The sequence below is a fragment of the Chlamydotis macqueenii genome, chromosome 7 (assembly GCF_036417535.1).
Source record: "Chlamydotis macqueenii isolate bChlMac1 chromosome 7, bChlMac1.mat, whole genome shotgun sequence".
In the NCBI taxonomy this organism is placed as follows: domain Eukaryota; kingdom Metazoa; phylum Chordata; class Aves; order Otidiformes; family Otididae; genus Chlamydotis; species Chlamydotis macqueenii.
Window position 1 is genome coordinate 591,349 of NC_141562.1, and position 20,147 is coordinate 611,495.

Consider the following 20,147-nt stretch of genomic DNA (forward strand, 5'->3'; position numbering starts at 1 on the left):
GATCAGCAGGTTGGAAGTAAGCTAATTTTACATTCTATGGCAGTACTTACATTCTTGCTTAAAGGTAAAATATTCTGTTAGGTGTCTGCATTCATGGTTGCCTCTCAAAAGAAATAATGTGGTTGGGTAGAGAATTTTCAGGACCCATAAGTACAGCACACACTGTTGAAAAATAAAGATATCCAGTAAAATACACTAGTTTATAAGAGCGTTAAAAATTGTTACTGAGAAACACTGAGTAAGAATGTTAACAGCTTCAAAAGCAAGCACAGCTTCATGTGCTATTTTAAAATACAGCACTACTTCCCTGAGTCCGGTTCTGGATATGAGTTACGCAAATTGCCTATTACTTTGCTTACGAACAGCTGCACAGAATGTTGAAAAAATATTTAATAATTAAACATTTTAATAATAAATAATTAATAATTTAATAATAATAATAATAAATAAAATAAACCCAGTAGAATTACACTGCAGAACACTTTCATCTAGACAAATAATATATGTGTTTGCACCTAAAATCTGATTTTAAAATATGATTCTAAACACTGGCATAAGAAGGAAAGCAGACATTTATTAACAGAGATTGAAGAAACAATTCCACAAAACTATTTACATTAAAGTCAGCTGTATCATTTGCAGACAGTTTTTAAACTAAGAACGGACAGAATAAACCTTTTTTTCCCCCCAAACTGGGAAAGCTGGTTGTTTATTCAGTGTTTAATCATCAAATTCAAAGATTAATAGTAAGTTTCCACGTATCATTATTATTGCAACGTCAGCAGCAAAGAGAGTTGAGGACAGAGCTACAGCATATGCATAATTTTTACAGTTTAGAGTCTGTTACCACCTAGCAGTCTTGAATGCCCAAGATTTATTTCTTAAATTTCAAATATGACTCCTGTATTTTTAACAGACCACAGAAATCTCAGAACCACAGAAGTTTTGGACTACACTGAAGTCACTTGCAAGTTGTTATTAGTTCTTAATCAATAAGAGTACCCTGAAGCTATCATTCTTCAAAGTTATTTTGCATAGAACAGTATGTACATGAAGAAAGAAAACAAAGGAACGCTTTAAAAAACACAGTGAACATGGAGAAATACATCAAAGACTTCTATTGTGAAGTTTAACTAAATTAATTACTGACTTTTCCTTATCTTCTTAGTAAAAATATGGAAAATAGTAATTTTTCTAATGATACCACTTGTTTTCCAATGCTTCTGTAACTCTAAAATATCCTGACATATTGCAAAGTCCTCAGACTCCTTAAAACTGTTTCCCAGCAAAGAGCATAATCAGTTTCTTACAAAACAACTGTTTAACATCTGTTCTGGTTTTATTTACTTAGCGGGGGCTACGGTGGTAGCTTCTGTAAGAAGCTGCTAGAAGTTGCTCCACTTTGTTCAGTGGACTCGGATGGGCATAGAATGGACCCGCTGCTGGCCAAGGCCAAGCCCACTGGTAGCAGAATGTTCCATGATAACACCTCTGCGACAACGTTTAAGAAGGGGAGAAGCAGGAAAAAAAAAAAGAGAAGAGATGATGTGAAGAAGCTGAGTGGGGGCAGAAAGGGGGAGGCGCAAGCTTTGTGGGCCTTGCGGCCCTCACCCTCTGGCCTCCCCCCACGTGGCTGACTGGGCCCGACTTGGCCCAGCTGCAAGAAGTGGAGAGATGAGATGTGAAGAGAACCTGAGAGGCATCTGCCTGCCTGTTGTGAAGAATTTCTTGTGAGAGGAATGGCTGCAGATGCCAAGGTCAGTGAAGAAGGAGGGGGAGAAGTAATGCGGCTCCTGGCCAAGATTCTCCTGCAGCCCATGGTGAGGACCACAGTGGAGCATGTTGTCCCCCTGCAGCCCATGGAGGTCCATGGAGGAGCAGAGATCCACCTGCAGCTCATGGAAGATCCCACATTGGGGCAGGTAGATGCCTGAAGGAGGCTGTGGCCCATGGAAGGCCCGTGCTGGGGCAGCCGTTCTGGAGAGACTGCACTCCGTGGAAGAGATGAGCCACACTGGGAGGGACCCCATGATGGAGCAGGGGAGGAATGTGAGGAGTTCTTCCCCCAACAACGAAGCAGTGGTGTAAAACAACGTATTATGAACTGACCATAACCCCCATTCCCTCTTCCTCCCCGTGCCGCTTGGCGGGGGGGAAGGTAGTAGAGATAATGTTAAGCCCGGGAAGAGGGAGGAGTGGGGGGAGGTTATCTTATTCTCTTATTATCTTGTTCTCTGTCTCATTATCCTGCTTTGGTAACAAACAAATAGTTTTCTCCAAGTCGAGCCTGTTTTGCCCGTAACAGTAACTTTAAGGATTTCTCCCTCTCCTTATGTCGAACTAGAGCCATTTTTCTTATATTATCTCTCCCTGTTCTCTCAAAGGGTGGGAGAAGTGAGAGAGAGACTGCGTAGTCTGGTCCCGACCAGGGCTAAACTATGACAACATCAAACACATGAATTAATTTGGCTAATCCTACAATTGTGAACAATTTTAGTTAAGTCAGTTTGTATGAAAAATACAAAGCAAGCAACCTTCAAAACATTTAATAGAAAGGTGGCAAAATAGTGGCTTCCTTCCTCAAAAGACTCCATCTTGATTCCAGCAGTTTGTTATATACAATCACAGTAGCATGTAATTATCTTTCCTATTAGAAGTGATGACATTTTTAAATTGGAAATGAGTTAGTACTAAAATATCAATGCAATTAAAGATGTTTCAGGACAGACTGATTAAGAATTTATTAGTAAAAAATTAAATTTCTGTACTGTCTGTACATTTTTAGAAAATTTCACCTTCATTTTTCTGTGAAAAGTCAAATATTTTACCAAAAGTATATTAACATTTCCAATCACTAAGAAAGATTTTGAAGTAACCATTTATGAAAACTCCTGGAGGTCAACTTAAACTTCCTAAATGCTAAGGCAAAAACTTAAGTAGGAAAAAAATTTTTAAGGTTAAAGTGGAGAACAAATGGCTGATTTTCATGTACTACTTTTTACTTTCTCAACAGGACCACAAAGCATAGCCCCACCTTCATGCACTTGCAGCAATTCAACTTCATTCAGATAACCTGCCATGTACTTCACTGATGTTCCAACAGCCACTCGGAGTAGAAGAGAGCAGATTATCTCAATGAAGACAGACAAGCCTTTCAAGAACCCTGAAGTGGTTTTCAAGAATATATTTAGCATGTCTTTACATTTTTCTTAAGTATATTTAGCATGCCAAATATTGTATTAAAAGTTAAATTAAAATCATATGAGGAAAAAATTGAGCATGTTCTTAATAATACATTCAAGAATATCCATTGCTTAGAAGTTTTTTGTAAGTGTAATGGTTGAAAAGCTTTCATATCTGTTTTTGATATATTAACATACAGTATTACTATGTAAATGTCCTTTTCAAGGACAATAACATTATTTGTAATAATCAACAACAGGCCAAGAAGATCAAATTAATAAACAGGGAATGTCTGCTGAAGTATTTCCTTACAAATGACTTTGAGACAATCACTCTTGCTGCATCTCCTGTTTGTCTCCCATCCTCCATAGCCCCAAAAGGCTATTTAATACAGAAACAAAGTATCATACACCATGACTTGCAAAATACTGTTTCAAACGGTATGCCACCCTATTGGATTTGGTATCTATGAAGAGATCCCAAGCTGACACACTTCCCGAGCTGGCTCCAGAAGAATAGTTAACTTAAAAATTATAGCTTTGAAACTAATTTATATGAATAAGTTAATATTTCTGGAATGTGGCATACTTAACAAACATGCTGAAAATTTAAAAACTATTTTAATTCAATATATCTGAAAAATTAATGGCAGAAACACAGGAAACACTAAGATATCCTTAGGGAATATCTGTAATCACCCTCACAATTATAGTAAAGAAAAATAATAGAATAATAGATAGTAATAATTATTTAAATTTTTTTATTACATAAGAAAAATGAATCTAATTTATACAGATAAACAGCTATAATAAAAGACCATGCCATCATGACTCACCTGTTCTCCAAAACCATACAAACACACTTTCCTGCATATTACCAGAGAAGTAGGATTATGTACAATAATGCTATAGAACTTAACTTTTTAAAAACTAACTAAGAAAGAGGAGGAAAAATGAGTAAGTCTGGTGACTTCAACAGGACAGTCCAAGCGGGTGGTCAATATCCTCCTGTAAACAGGCCTGTGTCATAGGAGAAAGCATAGCAAGGAAGAACACATTCACATGTTAAAGCAGACCTAAAATTTCATTTTAAAATCTCCGTGAAAGTGTGCTTATAGAAAAATTTAGGACAAAACAGATTAATATATTCAGTTACCTCTATACTAAAATAACCTCTGTCTACATAGTCACCGAGGAAGAGGTATCTTGTGTTAGCAGGTGATCCTCCCACTTCAAACAGCTTCATTAGATCAAAGAACTGGCCATGAATATCACCACACACTGCAAGCAAAAATTTTGTTCAAATTAATTAAAAAAAAAAAAATCTAACCGAAAACTTACTAAGTTATAGTTAAGTAAACAGCCACAAAGTACTTCTAATTAAGAGGAAATGCAGGTATAAAGCAGAAATAACAGAAATTTTTGAAGCTTCCCCCTTTGCTTTTCATTAAGACGCTGTCCTCACTACCTGTGACAACACTAATGACAGCCCTATTTGAGTCTAGCAGGTTGTGGGATATTTTTCAAACACAGTTAATGCACTGAGTATTGAGGTCTTGAAAGCTGTCAGCAGCTCTTTACTCTCCTCCTCAATCCCTCACGTATCTTTGCAGATTCTCGGTGGTATGCATATTTGAAAATGCTTGCTGCTTTGGAACAATTTGCTGTGTTCATGTGGGATTGAAAAAAGCAGGGAGTATGTTTTTGTTTCCGAGTCAGACTAACATACCTTTTAACATCATCACATCTTCTCTTTGCTCACTTACTTTTCTCCTTCAAATTAACATGTTCACTATTTCAACAGTGGATTTTTCTTGTGTTTTTAGAATATGAGACAGGACTAGACCAGTGGTCAGCAACCTAAGGCAGAAGTGCCAAAGATAGCAAATGGGAAAACTTTGAAGAGCATACATCAAAGCCAGGCCATCTCACAATTTAAAAAAATAATAATTTAAAAAATGTATGGAAGAGACAACTGCTCCTAACTTCTCATTCCCACAAGAAGTCCCAGCTCAGTGGAAATCAGGAGCTGCCTTCTCGCTTCTGCTGGAGGTATTGCTGACAGCAATTAATAGGAATTTTAGAGACTATGCCTTCTGTTGATGCAAAATGACACTGATCAGCTGACAAACAACATCTTCCGACTTCTCAGAGTTTATCAGTAATTTAAAAAAAAAAAAAAAGTTGTTCTAATTTTGGAAAGATATATTGGATATGACACATCACACTTTAAATGTTGTTATTCCCTTGGAGCAGACAATTTGTCATCGTGACCTACAAAATATTAGACTAAATAGAATATGTCCTTTTTTTACGTCACTTTTCTTAAGATTTCTACTCAAACACTGCAAGAACTTTCCTTCTTTTTCAGCTGCCAATATATCAGTAGCTCTGGGTAACTACCTGAACAAATGGAAATATAAAAATTCTAAACATACGGACAACAATGTAGTTTCAAGCTTTACCTGGAGCTTCAAAAGATTGTCTGGCAGTCACTTAGTGGTTTCCACCATTTCAATTATTCATGTTTTAAAAAAAAGTCAATAATAATGATGTACCGTTTAAATGCTTTCATTTGCCCAACACTAACAAATTAAAGTAAGCTGATGCCCTAAAAGAAGCTTTTCAGACACTTATTTTATATAGGTCCATTTAGAAGAAAACACATTTGGTGAAAGAAAACCTGATTTGAACACAAAAATCACTACTTTCGTTATCATAAATAACAGATATGCAACATAAACAATTTTCTGTGAGTCTGGATTTTTTATAAATAAAAGTATTAAAGGACGCTAATTCCACCTTTCACCAGGTCAAACAGAAACAGAACTAGTCAAACCATGAAAATACTCCCAAAAATCTCTTAAGAATCAGTTCTGTATGACAGCAGATCTGATTCTAGGGTGTTAAAGATGGCAATCTTTCAACACTTTCCAGTACTACTACTCTCACAAGAACATGCAACAGTCAGTCTCACCTACAGAGGAACTATAAAGGTGTATTCTTCACTCAGAATTCCAATTCACGGTACTTGCTTTAAACTACAGCAATTAGCTTCTCTTCATATATTTAGATTCGAGGATAATTCTGAGGTGATTTTTCTATTCCAGATATATTTCTTTATTCCCACTTACATCATTGCAGGAATTCATCACCATTTAACTACTTTCTTTTTTGTCATTTTAATACCAATCATACTACTGTTTTCCAACAGGTTAATGCCTTCATTTTGCAAAATAATCTTCAGTCTATTTTTCAGACCATTTAAGTACTGTTAAGCAAATGTAGTTGTGAAGGATAATTCAATAACATTTTATTTTAGCCATTTTTAAGACAAACTCTACTACTGAAAAAACCTGGCTTTTTTCAAATGTATTTATGACTGAAATTATCTAGAAATATTACCTGTAATAGGAGCTTCAACTTCTATCATAGTTTTTTCCCTCCGTAATATTGCAGCACCCTCGTTGATGATTCTAAGTGCAATTTCTTCATCCACTCGACCTTCTTTTATCAAGTGGTTCTTCAAAATGTCAACCCTTGGTCTTCCATCTGTGTCAAACACTTCTTCAGACGTCAAGCGATGCGTTGGTGGAAAAGGGACAGCTAAAATTTAAAAAGAAGAAACAGCAGTCACAACAATTCTATTTTAAAAACATACTGCATGTAGGATTGGATGTATCATGGAACAGTTGCTATCCAAAGTAGAAAATTTGTCTTTCAATCAACCAACTTGATGACATCATAAAAAGATGGATGGAATAATGCTATCTGTGCATATATTTAAAGAAATAAACATCTATAATGAGCAAGTTTCTAGAAACTACAAAACAGAGTTAGAAGGCATAATAATATGTACAACATTTGGAAGAGTCAAAACTGCCTTTGTAAAAGGACATAATCTCTCTCCAATATACTGTCATTCTCTGAAAGACTCAACAAGTATTAGGGATGCAGGAGATCCATTTAATATCCACTCAGACTTACAAAAGGAATTTTAAAACAAGTCCATCATCAAAGCCCGAAAACTCCCCCCAGCCCTCAAAAAAAATCCAACCACGCAAAAAAACCCACCAAAACAAATTCAAAGCTAGCAAGAAAAGGATACAACACCGTTTAAAGGACTAGAAAAAAAAGGAGGAAATAGCCAGCAACAGGAAAGGAAGAAGGTCATCAGAGAAGGCCTACTAGAATTGATGCTACTTAATAAATTCATAAATTACATTGAAAAGAAGGTAACTCATGGAGTGATGCAGCCTTGAGGTGACAGCAAGTATTCCAGACAATGAAGAACTGGGCACGCTATGAAGAGCTACACAAGTTGTCCATGCCACTGAGTGGCTCAGCAAAATATGACATACTAATAAATGCAAATTAATGAAGGAAATAAGTGCTAACTTCACATGTAAAAATCTCAGACTATAAAATTATTATTACTGTTCAGAAACAAAGTCTTTCCTATAATTCTAGGAAAATACTCTATGCTGACAAGCCAAAGAAACACAGAAAACTGAATGTTAGCAATTAGCATCAAACACAAAACAAAAGAAGACACAATTACACCACTGATAAATCTAGTATGCAACTCTGGTTTGGCCATCTTATAAAAGAGAAAGAATAATTTAAAAAGGATTCAAGGAACAATAATGGAAATCAAATAGAATGAGTTCTGCTACAGGAGTAACTAAGTAGACTAGGACTCCTTAGCCTAAAACCATGAAAACTAAGGGGGACTCCAACACAGCTCTATGACTGCATTAATGGAGAAGGGAGAGCAGCACGTGTGCGCTCTTGGCCACTGAATGGCTGAAAGAGGCAGGATGGACTCTGCCAGTTTGAAATTCTGTCAAACCACTGACTAAGCAGCAGAACACGTTCATACTATGAGAAAAAAAAAAAGTTATTTTGGGAGCCTACAACATTGCCATTGTAGGCTGAAATTCCTTCTTTGAGCTTGTTTCCCTTATTTGCCTGTTGTGCTCTCTCTAAAAAGACTAAACCAGGAGTAGAGGCTGTCCATATACTAGACACAACTCTAGAAATTACTGAAAGTATCAGAAGTCATTGAATCCTGGCTCATGGGTCAAAAGCAGCCATATGTGATCCATATATCAAAGAAGTGGAGCAGATGAGCCGTTTGAGGTTGGGAATCAAACCAGGCTCAGCAACTGCTCAGGCAGCACATTTAACGGCCAGCAGCTTACACAAATTCAAATAGCAGTTCAGTTACTGCACAAATGAAATATGGATTTGAGACATCGGAGAAGAGGGTACATCAAAAATGCCACTAAGCAGTGCATCAGAATACCATCACACTCATGCAAGATTACAGGATGTATAAATAATCTGGAAAAAAACCAAACCAAACAAAAAAAATACCACTATTGAAAGAATGAAATAAAAGAGAAAAGGAGAAAAATAATTAATTTTCTCTCCATTTAAATATTACTTTGAATAGGTTTAAAAAGAAAAATTGGAGGAACACATCTATTCAAAGATAAGAACAACTAGTAGTATGAATACACTTGTAGCAAGATTATTCATACTTTATTTTCTTACACTCCAAAGTTAAACTTTACATTCCAAAAATCAATGCTTAAACACTAAAACATTCACTGACTTCATTTAAATTGACTTCTAGATTATTAGCAACAAATTGTTACCCTTCTGTTTTATGCGAAAATAAAGATCTATCAATAAAACAACTGACAGATAAATCACATACCTATATTCACTAAAATTCAATTATACTAGAAAATAAACTGGAGAATTGCCTATTCTTCCTCTTACAAAAATTTCTAAGTAGGAAGAAGTTGAAAAACATGCCTTGACATTATACAGTGTAGAACAAATTCGGCACTTTATTTTTGGACGTAAAGTATTTTATTAAAAGAAAAGAAATAGCATGCCTTTTCTTCCAGTGTCCTCCAGTAATTATTCAAGTTTCACTTGGAAGTGTTAAAATTCCATGTAGTCCAAACGCTAATAAACTTAATGTATTTAAGAAATCAAGAGACAATCACTTCTGTTCCATGCACAACAATTACTTAAAAACATAAATTTGTCTCTGAAAAGAGAAATCCATTGTTCCAACAAGACAAATTAAATTAATTTTCAGAAGCACTTAATTATGACCATGCAAGCATCAATTCTAGCATTCACTGTTTTTCTGAACTTGACTTTCCAACTTTCACATTCTTTTAATGCTATTTTTGCATTATTCGGAATTTTATATTAATCTGTACATAAATTAGTTTTACACTATTTCTTCCCATACTTTAAAAAACACATTTGTGGGCCTACAACTGCCTTCAGCAATGCAAAGTTGAGCTCATCCTTTTAGGAGAGACCAGACAATTTATGAAGTAGATTTCTTCTGCTTTCATTGTTGCAAAAGCATTAGAGATCATACCTCCCCAGCACCAAAGTCAGTTTTGTAGGAATTGTCCTTCATTAGTTCTACTATTATTCCTAGATAACTTAAGTGAAAGATGACACTTTTTTTTTCTTTTTGGGTAGATGCAGAGTGTGGTAGAGAACAGTCTGTTGAGGTGACCAGCTGTTCTTCATTCTCTTATCGGCAATTCATTACTGACTTATTATGACTACCAATGGCCGCAGAATTCTGAAAGATGGTTCCCTATGACAGTTCAGAATATTTCAGGGGTTCTAAGCACATGGCAGATGAAATGTTCTCCTCTTAAAAAAGTTATTATGTCCACGTAATATATTTCAGATTGGATCTGCACACAAATAAATTCTGTCTATTTTAACAAACTACAGCTTTGAGTTCATCTAGCAAGTTACATATTCTGGGAGGCGATAAAAACAGATGTTTCTGTTCAGTGTCTGGAAAGAACTGTCCCAAATTATTTGCATTAGTATACATATGAAGATTCAAATTAAAAACTCTGTATATCCAGGGGTTATCCATAATGTCCAAAAATCATGAGTGTTAGTATCAGAAGTAGTTAAACATTTGTAAAGTTATATATCTGTAAAGTTATGTTTGCATCATGAAAAACTGAAGTCTTAAAAGTAGTTCCTCAGAGTTTAACAAAATCCTTTTCACACAATATATGTATTTACCTATTGCTCGAGAAGGTTTTTGTTTTTTTTTTAACAATCTTCAGAGAAGGCAGAACAAAATATGGCTAGAGATCTTATCTGCATCACACAGCTGAATAAAACAGTAACACTTACTATAAAAATGGTTTATTTCTAATTTTTGTCTCAACAATAGTTAAAACTGTATTGGAGATCATACCTTTGAAAAAATACTACAAATAATATCTTTTAATAGGTTAAGGATGGTAATTTTTTAAGCACGTAGACAATTTCTGCAAACTAATGGGTTTAATTAAACCTTTGATTAAGTAGTAATAAAATATTATAGCCTAAGGAAAAAGAATTGTGGCATGCTGTGTTCCAAGACAGAAATATACATGTTTCAAAGTCTTGGGGCATAACCTGCGCTCTCAGGATTGTAATGGAATGGTAATTAAGAGGAATCACCCTAACCAAATAACATGGTGTTGGTCATTAAAGGATTCCCTTCTTCTGTTCCCAGTAAAGTTAAGCAACAGAAAAGCATTAAGAGATGAATCTCTAAAGCAATACACACTGCAGTACAAAATAACAGACTATATATCCTATTAGCAAAAGTATAGATGTTAGTAACAAAGATAACACATCACTATTTACAACATACACGATTTTCTAAAACAAATCGTTGCTTACTAATCAAAATTAATCAATTTTGCTTTTAAAACATGTACAGATGATATAAACTATTATTAAACTATAACTATATTGATTCAAAATTTTAAACTGCAATGCTGGGGAAAAAACAGTGAGTAGCTTTTGGGATTTGTTAACAAAAAGGTTTTGATGGTTTTTATTACTATTTGTATGTGCATTCACAAAGAGGAAAAAAAATCACCTTTCCTTTACACTGCATTATACTTAAAACAGAATATCAAAAGCAAAACCTCTAAACCTAGTTCTGCACTGACTTTCTACAGGCCCCTGGGTACATTTACACCTTACAATAAAGCATGCTACAGAGATCCAAAAGTTAGCATCAATCTGAACGGATACATTCACAGTATATTGTAAAGAGGTTCAAAAGCAGAAAAACTATATTAGCATGGCACTTTACCCAATACAATACTCCCTCCTGAGAGGTGCAGTATGGCAACTAACACAAACATGCTACTTCCACACCCAAAGGAGATCTCACATTGCCTAGTAACTGAGTACAACAGTAGTTGCTAATAAAATCTTACATGTAGATACTGTAAATTTAAATCATACTGACATATATGCCCATTTTAATAATCTTGGTTAAATCTGGCTTGTATCAGAGACACCCTGTTGGAACAGGCTCATGAAACAAGATGAGATTGCAGCCTCTAGACTAATGGTAGGAAAAAAAATCAGGGATCAACCGTACAAAGTACTGTACTTCCACAAGCAAAGTATTTTCTGTTCTTAAGACCTTAAAACTTTCAGAATTCTTTTTCTCTCACAGTGAAAGAAAATTAGCCATTTTCCTTCTATAATCAGGAGCCCATGACATGTTCTGTTAACTCAGCTTTGGCTGTAAAAGCATGCTCAATGTCCCAGATTTAATTTTCTGTTTTAAGAGTGGTTTTGATTTCACAGATAAAGTCCCAGCTCACATTGCTAAAGTTACTAAACACAGACACTGTGTTTGTAAAGAATTTGTTGCTTTGGTGGTAGGTATACATGAAACAGTATATAATGTTTGCCTCCACTAAGTGATACCATATATAAATACAACCATGGTGTCCTGTGAAAAGATAGGCCAGTATCCTTCATTTTGTCAGCAGGCTTATTACCACAATAGCACAGTTGTCTGTGTTTTTTCTGTCAGGTTTTATGGGCTTTTGGTTTTATAAATGCATTGCTCTGTATATACTGCCACTCAGAAGAATCACAGAGCCGACACCTAGTACATCTTTCAGTCTATCCCTGGAGTCTTCACAACTCTGCCAACATCTTTACAGAAGGAAAGAGATGTAGCACCCATGGCTGCTATGAGGACAGAATATATCCAATTATCCTTCTGCATTTGGCAGAACACATTTGAAAAGAAATAGCACAAAGACATCACAGATGGTCTATGGACCAGCAACCTTGAAAATATTAGTTAAGCACAAATACACAACAGCGTCTACTTGAATCAGAAAGCTAGAATCAATAGTTGTCAAAAGATGAGTTACCCTATTCATCCCAAACAAGAAAGCACAGATTCAGCAAAGTCAGTTTCTTGTGAATTATGATATTTTTCCTAAATACCACGAAAACCGTCCCTTTACTCAAGTTTCTTTGAATGCATGCTGCCTGCTATATTAACCAGCATTCTAGAAGAAAGGAAAAATGACCCCGTAAACCTTGAAATCCTACAAAAGTACAGTAGGCACTATTTATTTTATCCTGACTATGGATCCATAGTCTTAAATGAATCTCAAATGAAACTACTGATATACCTAGTATGCCATGGTGCATTCATCTTTTATACTGTCTGCGTAATTTTTCAATTAACCTGGCTGATGTTTTTGGAAGTTTCTCTCAGGAAAAATATAATTACTTGTTTGAAAAGTATTGAAAGACGCTTCTCTCATTAAAATGGCCACACTATATTATGCCAAAAGATTATTTAGTCCTTAAATGTCCTTCTGGCAACGATGAATTCGTACATTTCCCTCCTCATTGTCCTTGTTTTCCAAACAGAGTGGTTAAAGGATTTCCTCTAGAGTTTCATCCAGACCATCATGTTTATGATCACTAATAGAACTACTTTTCACTATTTTGTCCAGACCTCGAATAGATGCTTTTACAGATTTTTGCCTTCACTACACCTTATTGTTGTGAATTCCACAATTTTAATTACATATGATATGAAAACATATTTCACCTTTCCTTTATATTCATTTCTGGAAAAATGTGTTTAGTACTGCATTTCTCCTTTTCACATGGAGATAAGAATTACAGGCATGTCCTATTCAACTTTTCCATTAAATACCATTCACGATGTAAGCAGCATCTAACTCTATCCCCCACTCAGCTACTCCTTTTCCAAGTCACAGATTTCTCATCTTTGTTGCTCCACCCTGCATGAAAGCCACTCTGTGCTTCTTAATATATCTGTACATAAAGAAGAAAATCAGGAAAGGGACCAAAATTACATGCTGCTCTTCAAGGTTCACACATAACATAAAACACATATAATGGCATGATGCTGCATTCTCTTCTTTCTAAACTGATTTTCTAATAATCCCTAAATTTCTGTCAGTCTGTTTGACTGCCACTGCACTAACATTTTCAGAATATTATCTGTATAGACCCTTATGTTTCTTTCCCAAGCTCAACAGCCTCTATGTTTAAGCAAGAGTTGTTCTTTCCCTTGTAAAGCCCAGGCTGCCTTTATCAGCACAGCGTCTACAACTTCTTTGCCCAGGCACTCAGTCTAACAAGAGCTTTCTGAAACATCTCTGGAAGTTTATTATCCCAAATAAGTGTTATTATTTGCCATTGATTCTGTTTTCTAAATAACTTACGAATACATTTAAAGAGCACAGGTGACAGATGTTAACTTCCCTCAACCATGGAAGTTTATTACCTACTAATATCCTTTCTTTCCTAACTGATTTCGATCCAAACGAGGATATTTCCTCTTTTGCTTACTGTACATGCTCAGAGAAAGGAACCTGATGAATAGTTTTGCCTGGATCAACCCACTCACTGGCTTCTCCAAAATATTCCACCAATTTCTCTTGATTTCTGTCTATGAAAACTGCACCAACTCCTCTTTAATACTTTAATACTCTTTTTCCCCAGGGATACAGTTAGTCCACTCTTTCTTACAAGTGCTATGAGTCTGCTTAAATTAAACTTACAGATCTACAGCTCTCCAGTACAATCTAGAACTTTTTAAAAAATGCTGCTGCGCTTCACTTTTCAGACTCAGAAGATGAGTTACACCACAGACTACGGAAAATACACCTGCAATTTTGAACCCAAAACCCCCAAAGAATTCCTTTAGATCCACTAGACAAATACATTCTGGTCCTGAGATTTTTTTTTTTTTTAACATTTGTTTTGTTGATATGTTCTGAAACTGCTTACATTTCAATGACAAAATCCTTTGGTCCCATTCAGTAACAAGAACTGCCTCATGTGTGATAGAGACCTTAGTTCCTCATGCAACAAACACACGTGTAAGTGGTTGTCAGATTTTTCTGCTCTGGCCTTACCTTTCCAAGCCTCAACTACCAATCTGCCCTACTGAAATTCAGGCAGGCTTCCATTTTTGAGTGAGATTTTGGTGGGGTTTTTTTTGTTTGTTGTTATTTCAAGATTCATTGACTCTAACCATTAGTTAAACACTAACTTGTCAAAATTCAGTTCCATTCCATTGTCCCTCCCAAAACAAAACAAAACTGTGATTTCCCCCCACCCAAGTATGATGACCTCTCTTTACTCTGCTGCTTTTCTGGATCATTTTAGAATAATTTCTGACCAGCAGGGATCCTAAGTGTCTTATAATATTTTTAAAACAGCCTTCATGCTGCCTGTAAGCATTTATCCTTTTTCCTGCGGGTTTTTTTTTTTTTTTACCAGACTCTGAATTTTAAAGTTCAATACTGCAATGATTTATTTTTCTCCTACCCAGAAACCATTGTTTAAAAGTAGCTATTAGTATCTTAATTTAGGACCCTGCTCAGGGCTATGAGGTATTCCTCTTTGGGATTCTCTGAAGAGTTGTTTCATTTAATAACCAAAATTACTGTTTGCCAATCAGAGTGCATCACGACTTTTATCCAAAACAAAGGAATACTGAAGCCTCCCACTTCCAGAAGAACACACAGCAAATTTAGCAGAAAATAGCCATTAGCTCAGCACGACAAGGTCCTGTGAATCACTTCCCAAAGCCTAGCAACACCCATAGTGGGCAAAGCGCAATGCTGGGGAGGATAGAGTATTTCCAAGTACAACTTTGCAGTGTAGCTACTCACAGGTGGGTGTCAGAGAAGCCCTGGTGCTTTGGCCTCAAAGGAAAGCTCAATGAAGGCCATGTCCAAGACCACTCTATCAAACCATCTGAGCTTACAAGCACTTCTTTCTCCCTATCAGTGAAAACTACTTCACTACAAGGTAAACAGTGTAATAGGTGAAGTGCAACAGTTGTTTCACTAAAACAGATACAATATATCCACAAATCCAAAATATGAAAGTCACACGCACTGAGAGGTCAAATGTGCTGACTGAAATCAATCATATTTGATTATCAAAGGCAAACTCAAACGAACCAGATACAGCAGTTACAATACCCATAGCAGTTTAAAGAAAAAAAATTATTTTTCCCCCCTCTGTAATTTTGACAGAACATAATAGAGGAAAATGCTATCTTCCACGAGTCAGTAGAACACTTAAGTATCACTCTTCAAAGATGAAGAAGGTGCCTTAGAAAACAGCGAATCAAGATGACAGGTACATTTTCTCATCTCTATTAAAAAAAGCAGTAACAAAAGCCTCGCCACAAGACACCTTTTGGGAACAAAATGCCAAAAACTGACTTTAGACATTTCAATTCCATAGCTAACCATTAATTTCTAGGAAACTCTGTAAGTACAAATTACTTAGACAATTTAACTAAGCCATGAAAGGAGAAAATTTGAGCTTTTTTACACAGTGCAACCAATGATCTCTGATGATCCAATTCATACTCGAGAAGGTGTGTCAGACCAACACAGCTAGACTGTATAGATTGCATATTTAAAGCCATTACTATGTTTATTTTACATATGTCTAATATGAACACTACACCTGATAACCTTTCAGATATTTTTCTATATATATGCACTTCCCTCTGATTGTTAAATATACAGGTCAAAATATAAAAGCAGATACATCCTAATTACTTTCCTACCTTATTGGAAAAGATTAGTTACTGATGATGCAATAATGCAATCATTTCTTCTTGGGCAAGCATCTCTTGCCCATTTCTGCCAACATACATTATTAGCAGTAAAGAATTTAATTTCTCATGTCCTCTGAAATTTAATTGTTTCTGTTATTTTTTCCTCTCTTCTAATAATACAGAGCAAGAAAATAAAGCTAAAATAAAAACTAGAGATGAAACAACGCCAATACCAGCAAGAATTAAGTCCTGAATTCACATTTCCTGCCCAAAGACCTTCATGGAGAGCATGAAAGCTGACATATGAACCAATACACAGATACATACACCAGATAGTATTACTATATTTTTCTCTGTGGCTGTTCTGAAAGACCTGAGACATTATAAATGAAATGTCTCAGCAAGAAGAGAAAGAAAGCCTGGGTGCCCCAAGGATGTCTTTTCTTGAGAACAGAGCTGGCACACAAAAAAAGGTAACATTTTCAGAATGCTTTTACACTTTTTTATTTCCTCCTATAGTGGATCACATTAAACAAAACAAACATGAAAAATCATTGCCTTAAAAAGAATCCCTAAACCTTATTCCAGCAAATAAATTAACTAATAATTATAAAAAAAATAAGTTGATACTTACGAAAAAAGAGGCAATTTCTACAATGACTCAGAAGCATTACAGAAGTTAAAAGCATAAGACATTATACAACCATTTGAACTATTGTCTCAACAGTTTCACCAGCAGGCATGGTCCACAAATTTCCAGTATAAAAAATTAACACTTTTAAGTCCCCTCGTACACAGTGCTGTCTTGACAAAAGCAGAAGATGCACCTTAAGCGAGTATCGCCGTATCTGTTATCTATTTATCATACAGTATGTAAGAGTACAGTGAGCATTTCTTGGTATTTGAGCAGCAACACATCTGTTTGTGAACAGAGATGTGACATAGCTGTCACGTTTTAACATGGTTTCGACAAATGTATTTATGTTGCATGGATACTCCCACTTAGCACAGACATATCCTGCAATCTTGCACACCTGAGGTTGCTGTCTGAAAAAAAAAAAAAAAAATTTCCAACTGTACTGCACCTAATGAGGGAGGAGGGAAAACCAAACCACCCTATCCTTCATATCAAGAACACAGACAGCTTGGCACAGCTGTCCAGGCTTTCTCCAGAAGCCAGTGATTCAGCATGATAGATATGGACAGGACAGGTGAACAGAAGGAACAGAAAAATGCTGCTATATGAACATCTAACTGGTTGTAATGATGTCAGATGAAGCTATCAGAGTCTGATTACCTTTACAATAGTTCTGTATCCTACACACTTAAGGTTTGAAGAAATACTGTAACCCCAGGTTGTAATCCTTTTAGAATGAAGCAAGTATTAAATATTATTTTAAATAACCAGACGCATAGGTCACATTTAACAAGCTGAATTATTAAGTGATTGGAAATCAGCAGGTTTTCCAGCACACTCTAAAGTGTCTAATCACTTACTATGAGATCTTCTACATTGTTTGAAGAACTTAATTTGTTACAACAAATTGCAGCAAAGGCACAAAAATTCAGCAAGTCTAAACACCACACGTTAAAGCAGCACTACTGAGTCCAAATTTCCAATAGACTAGATTTAACATTTTCTACTTTTACTCTTGCAATTTATTCAAACAAATCAACAGGTTAAGCAATCTAAAATGAGTTACAAGTTACTGCAAGTAAAGCTTTCCAGCTTACTGGAAAATATGCTCATTTCCAAAACATACTATGGGATTTCAAAGCTTTAATTAAGATCTGCTGAATACAAAGACATGTCTCTAATTTCTCAAGACCTCCTATTAAATAAAAGTTAAATGAACAGATCTCTGCCCTTTTGAAATCAGTCAGATCCTGTGTTCCTAGGAATGTCAATTTTCAAAGCAAACTGCTTTGTGTACAGCCATGAAATCCAACAGCCCAGGTCTGTTATTACAAACGTCCACTCTGCTGTAGTCAAATACAGCTCAATATCAAAACCTTTGAGATCAAAATAAAATTATCTGTAGTCTGAGTAAACAAAACCTATAAATTCTTTGAAGTGTTGCATATGCTATCCTCTTAACTGGCAATTTAGATCAAATTAATATATTTCAGAATACTTTAGTTGTGAAGGATTATTCTCTCCACAAATGCTAAAACGACACACTTGTGCTTTGGAGCAAGGATCTTGATATTCTGGAGCATTTCTGTCACTAGACTACCTTAGTTTTACAGATGGATCTACTTTGGAATATTTTACTTCTTATTCTGAGAAGTAAAGGGTTCGACTTTTAAAGGCTTCCCATAAGATCATGCCTCCAGAAAGGCCACGAAGAAATATATCAAGGTGATTTTCTTCCGTCAGAACCGGGAACCTGAGACCAGCAGCCAATAGAAAGGGCGGCAGCAGCTTCCCACTCCTTCTTCCTCGGCGCTGTCAGCTTCTGCAATTACGAGGATCTCCTCCGCGGAGAGAGAGGAAAACCCCCGCAGAGAAGAGGCGTGCGGGGGCCAGAGCCCAGGCGGGGAAGCCCGTGGCCCCCGGCCAGCAGAGCACACGCACACTCGTGCCCACAACGCCCGAGCAGCGCACCTGGGTGGGATGCGCCAGGGCCGCAGGCCTCGGGCACCGCTTCCACCCGCGGCACGCAGACCCTCAGCCCCGCGGGCGGCTCCAGCGCACGGCCTGCCCCGAGGCTCACGGCGGGCAGGGCCAGTCCCGCTGCCTTCCCGGGCACCGTCCGCACCCAGCTCGGCCTCCCCGCTCACAAACCGAGCCCCCGCACAGAGCCGAGCAGCCCTCCCGTGGACACCCGCTCCAATCCCCACCTGTGGGCAGCCCAGCACGGGTCAGGCATACGCGTGGGCATCTCTCCCCACGCGCGGGCGGGCCACCTCTCCGAGCCCAGGCACTCCCGGACAGCCGGGGGGTCGCGGCCGCCGCCCCCCGCCGCGCCGGGCAGCCATGTTCCCCGCACCCCTGCCGGGGCCGGGCGCAGGCGACACCAGGCCGCCGGTCGGGGGGGACGCTCACCCTTGACGGCGCGCTCGCTGGTGGCGTGGGGCGGCAGCAGCAGCACCTTGCTCCCCTCCTTGGCGGACATCGCTGGGCGCTGCCGGGCTCCGGCGGCGGCTGCTGGGCGCAGCGGCACCTTCGTCCGCCTCCTCCGCCGGCGGGCTGGCGGGAAGAGCTGCGGGCGGCGGCCGGCGGCGAGGCGGGGCGGGGGCGGCTAGAGGCCCCGGGCGGCGGCGGCCCAGCGGAACATGGCGGCAGGCGCGGCTCCCAGCTCCTCGCGCAGCGAAGGGACAGTCCGCCTCGGGCCCGGCATGCACCGCGCCGCCACCCCACGAAGGGACTACGGGAGCGTGGCGAAACTCCTGGCTCCGCCGCTCCGCCAGCGCGGCCGTTAGGGAGCGTGGTGAAACTCCGCTCTCCCCGGGGCGGCGCCTCCGCCGCGGGGCACGGGGAGGGGCGGAGGCTGCGGCCCGGCGCCTCAGGGGCTCTCCCCTCCCCAGCCGAGGAAGGCGGGCGAGGGACCGGAAGCGCCCCCCGCCCCCGGGACGGGCGAGCGTCAGGCCGAGCCTGGGGGGCGGCAACGGGGCCGCGCGGCTGGTGGCGCGGCCCCTCAGCAGGCGAGGGCCGGCGGCCACCATGGAGAGCTCCGCGGGGCCGCCCCCGAGCCGGAGCGGCGAGGCCCCGCCGCCGGCAGCGTGGCTGGGGGAGCCATTTTGTAAGGCGGCGAAGCCGGAGGGGGCGAACGAGGGTCCTCAATTCTCCCCAGGCACCACCTCGGAGCGAGGACCTGCGTCAGGGGGGTGCCCTACAGCCTTGCTTCTCAGGCAGTGTCAGGACAGGCCACAGAAGAGGGAAAACAAGATCCCCCCAAGGAAGAACCTGGGGCAAGCTCTTACCACCAGAAAACTCAGGCAAAGGTCTCTGCTCCGCCCTTGGAGCTGAACAGCAGTGGGCAAAGGAGGCAGCGAGGAGCACTGGCCTCCCC

At 38.8% G+C, this 20,147-nt stretch overlaps 1 protein-coding gene across 9 annotated transcripts in view; it reads right to left on the minus strand.

Annotated features, from left to right (window-relative positions):
* PPP3CB (protein phosphatase 3 catalytic subunit beta) overlaps positions 1-19,584 on the minus strand; it is a 51,313-nt gene extending 31,729 nt beyond the window's left edge. For 6 of the 9 annotated variants that reach the window (XR_015259074.1, XR_015259077.1, XR_015259075.1 and 3 more), the window contains exons 1-4: positions 19,181-19,583; positions 6,588-6,788; positions 4,339-4,463; positions 51-162 (exon numbers count right to left, since the gene is read on the minus strand). Coding sequence is in view for 5 of the 9 variants with exons in the window: in XM_086752345.1 (XP_086608471.1) it covers positions 51-162; positions 4,339-4,463; positions 6,588-6,788; positions 19,181-19,250 (508 nt within the window). In the remaining 4 variants the exon portion in view is untranslated. Of the gene's footprint in view, positions 1-50; positions 163-4,338; positions 4,464-6,587; positions 6,789-19,180 lie in introns of all 9 variants that reach the window. The other 3 variants (XM_086752344.1, XM_086752341.1, XM_086752340.1) reach the window with 1 other exon arrangement.
* Positions 19,585-20,147: the final 563 nt, after the last annotated feature.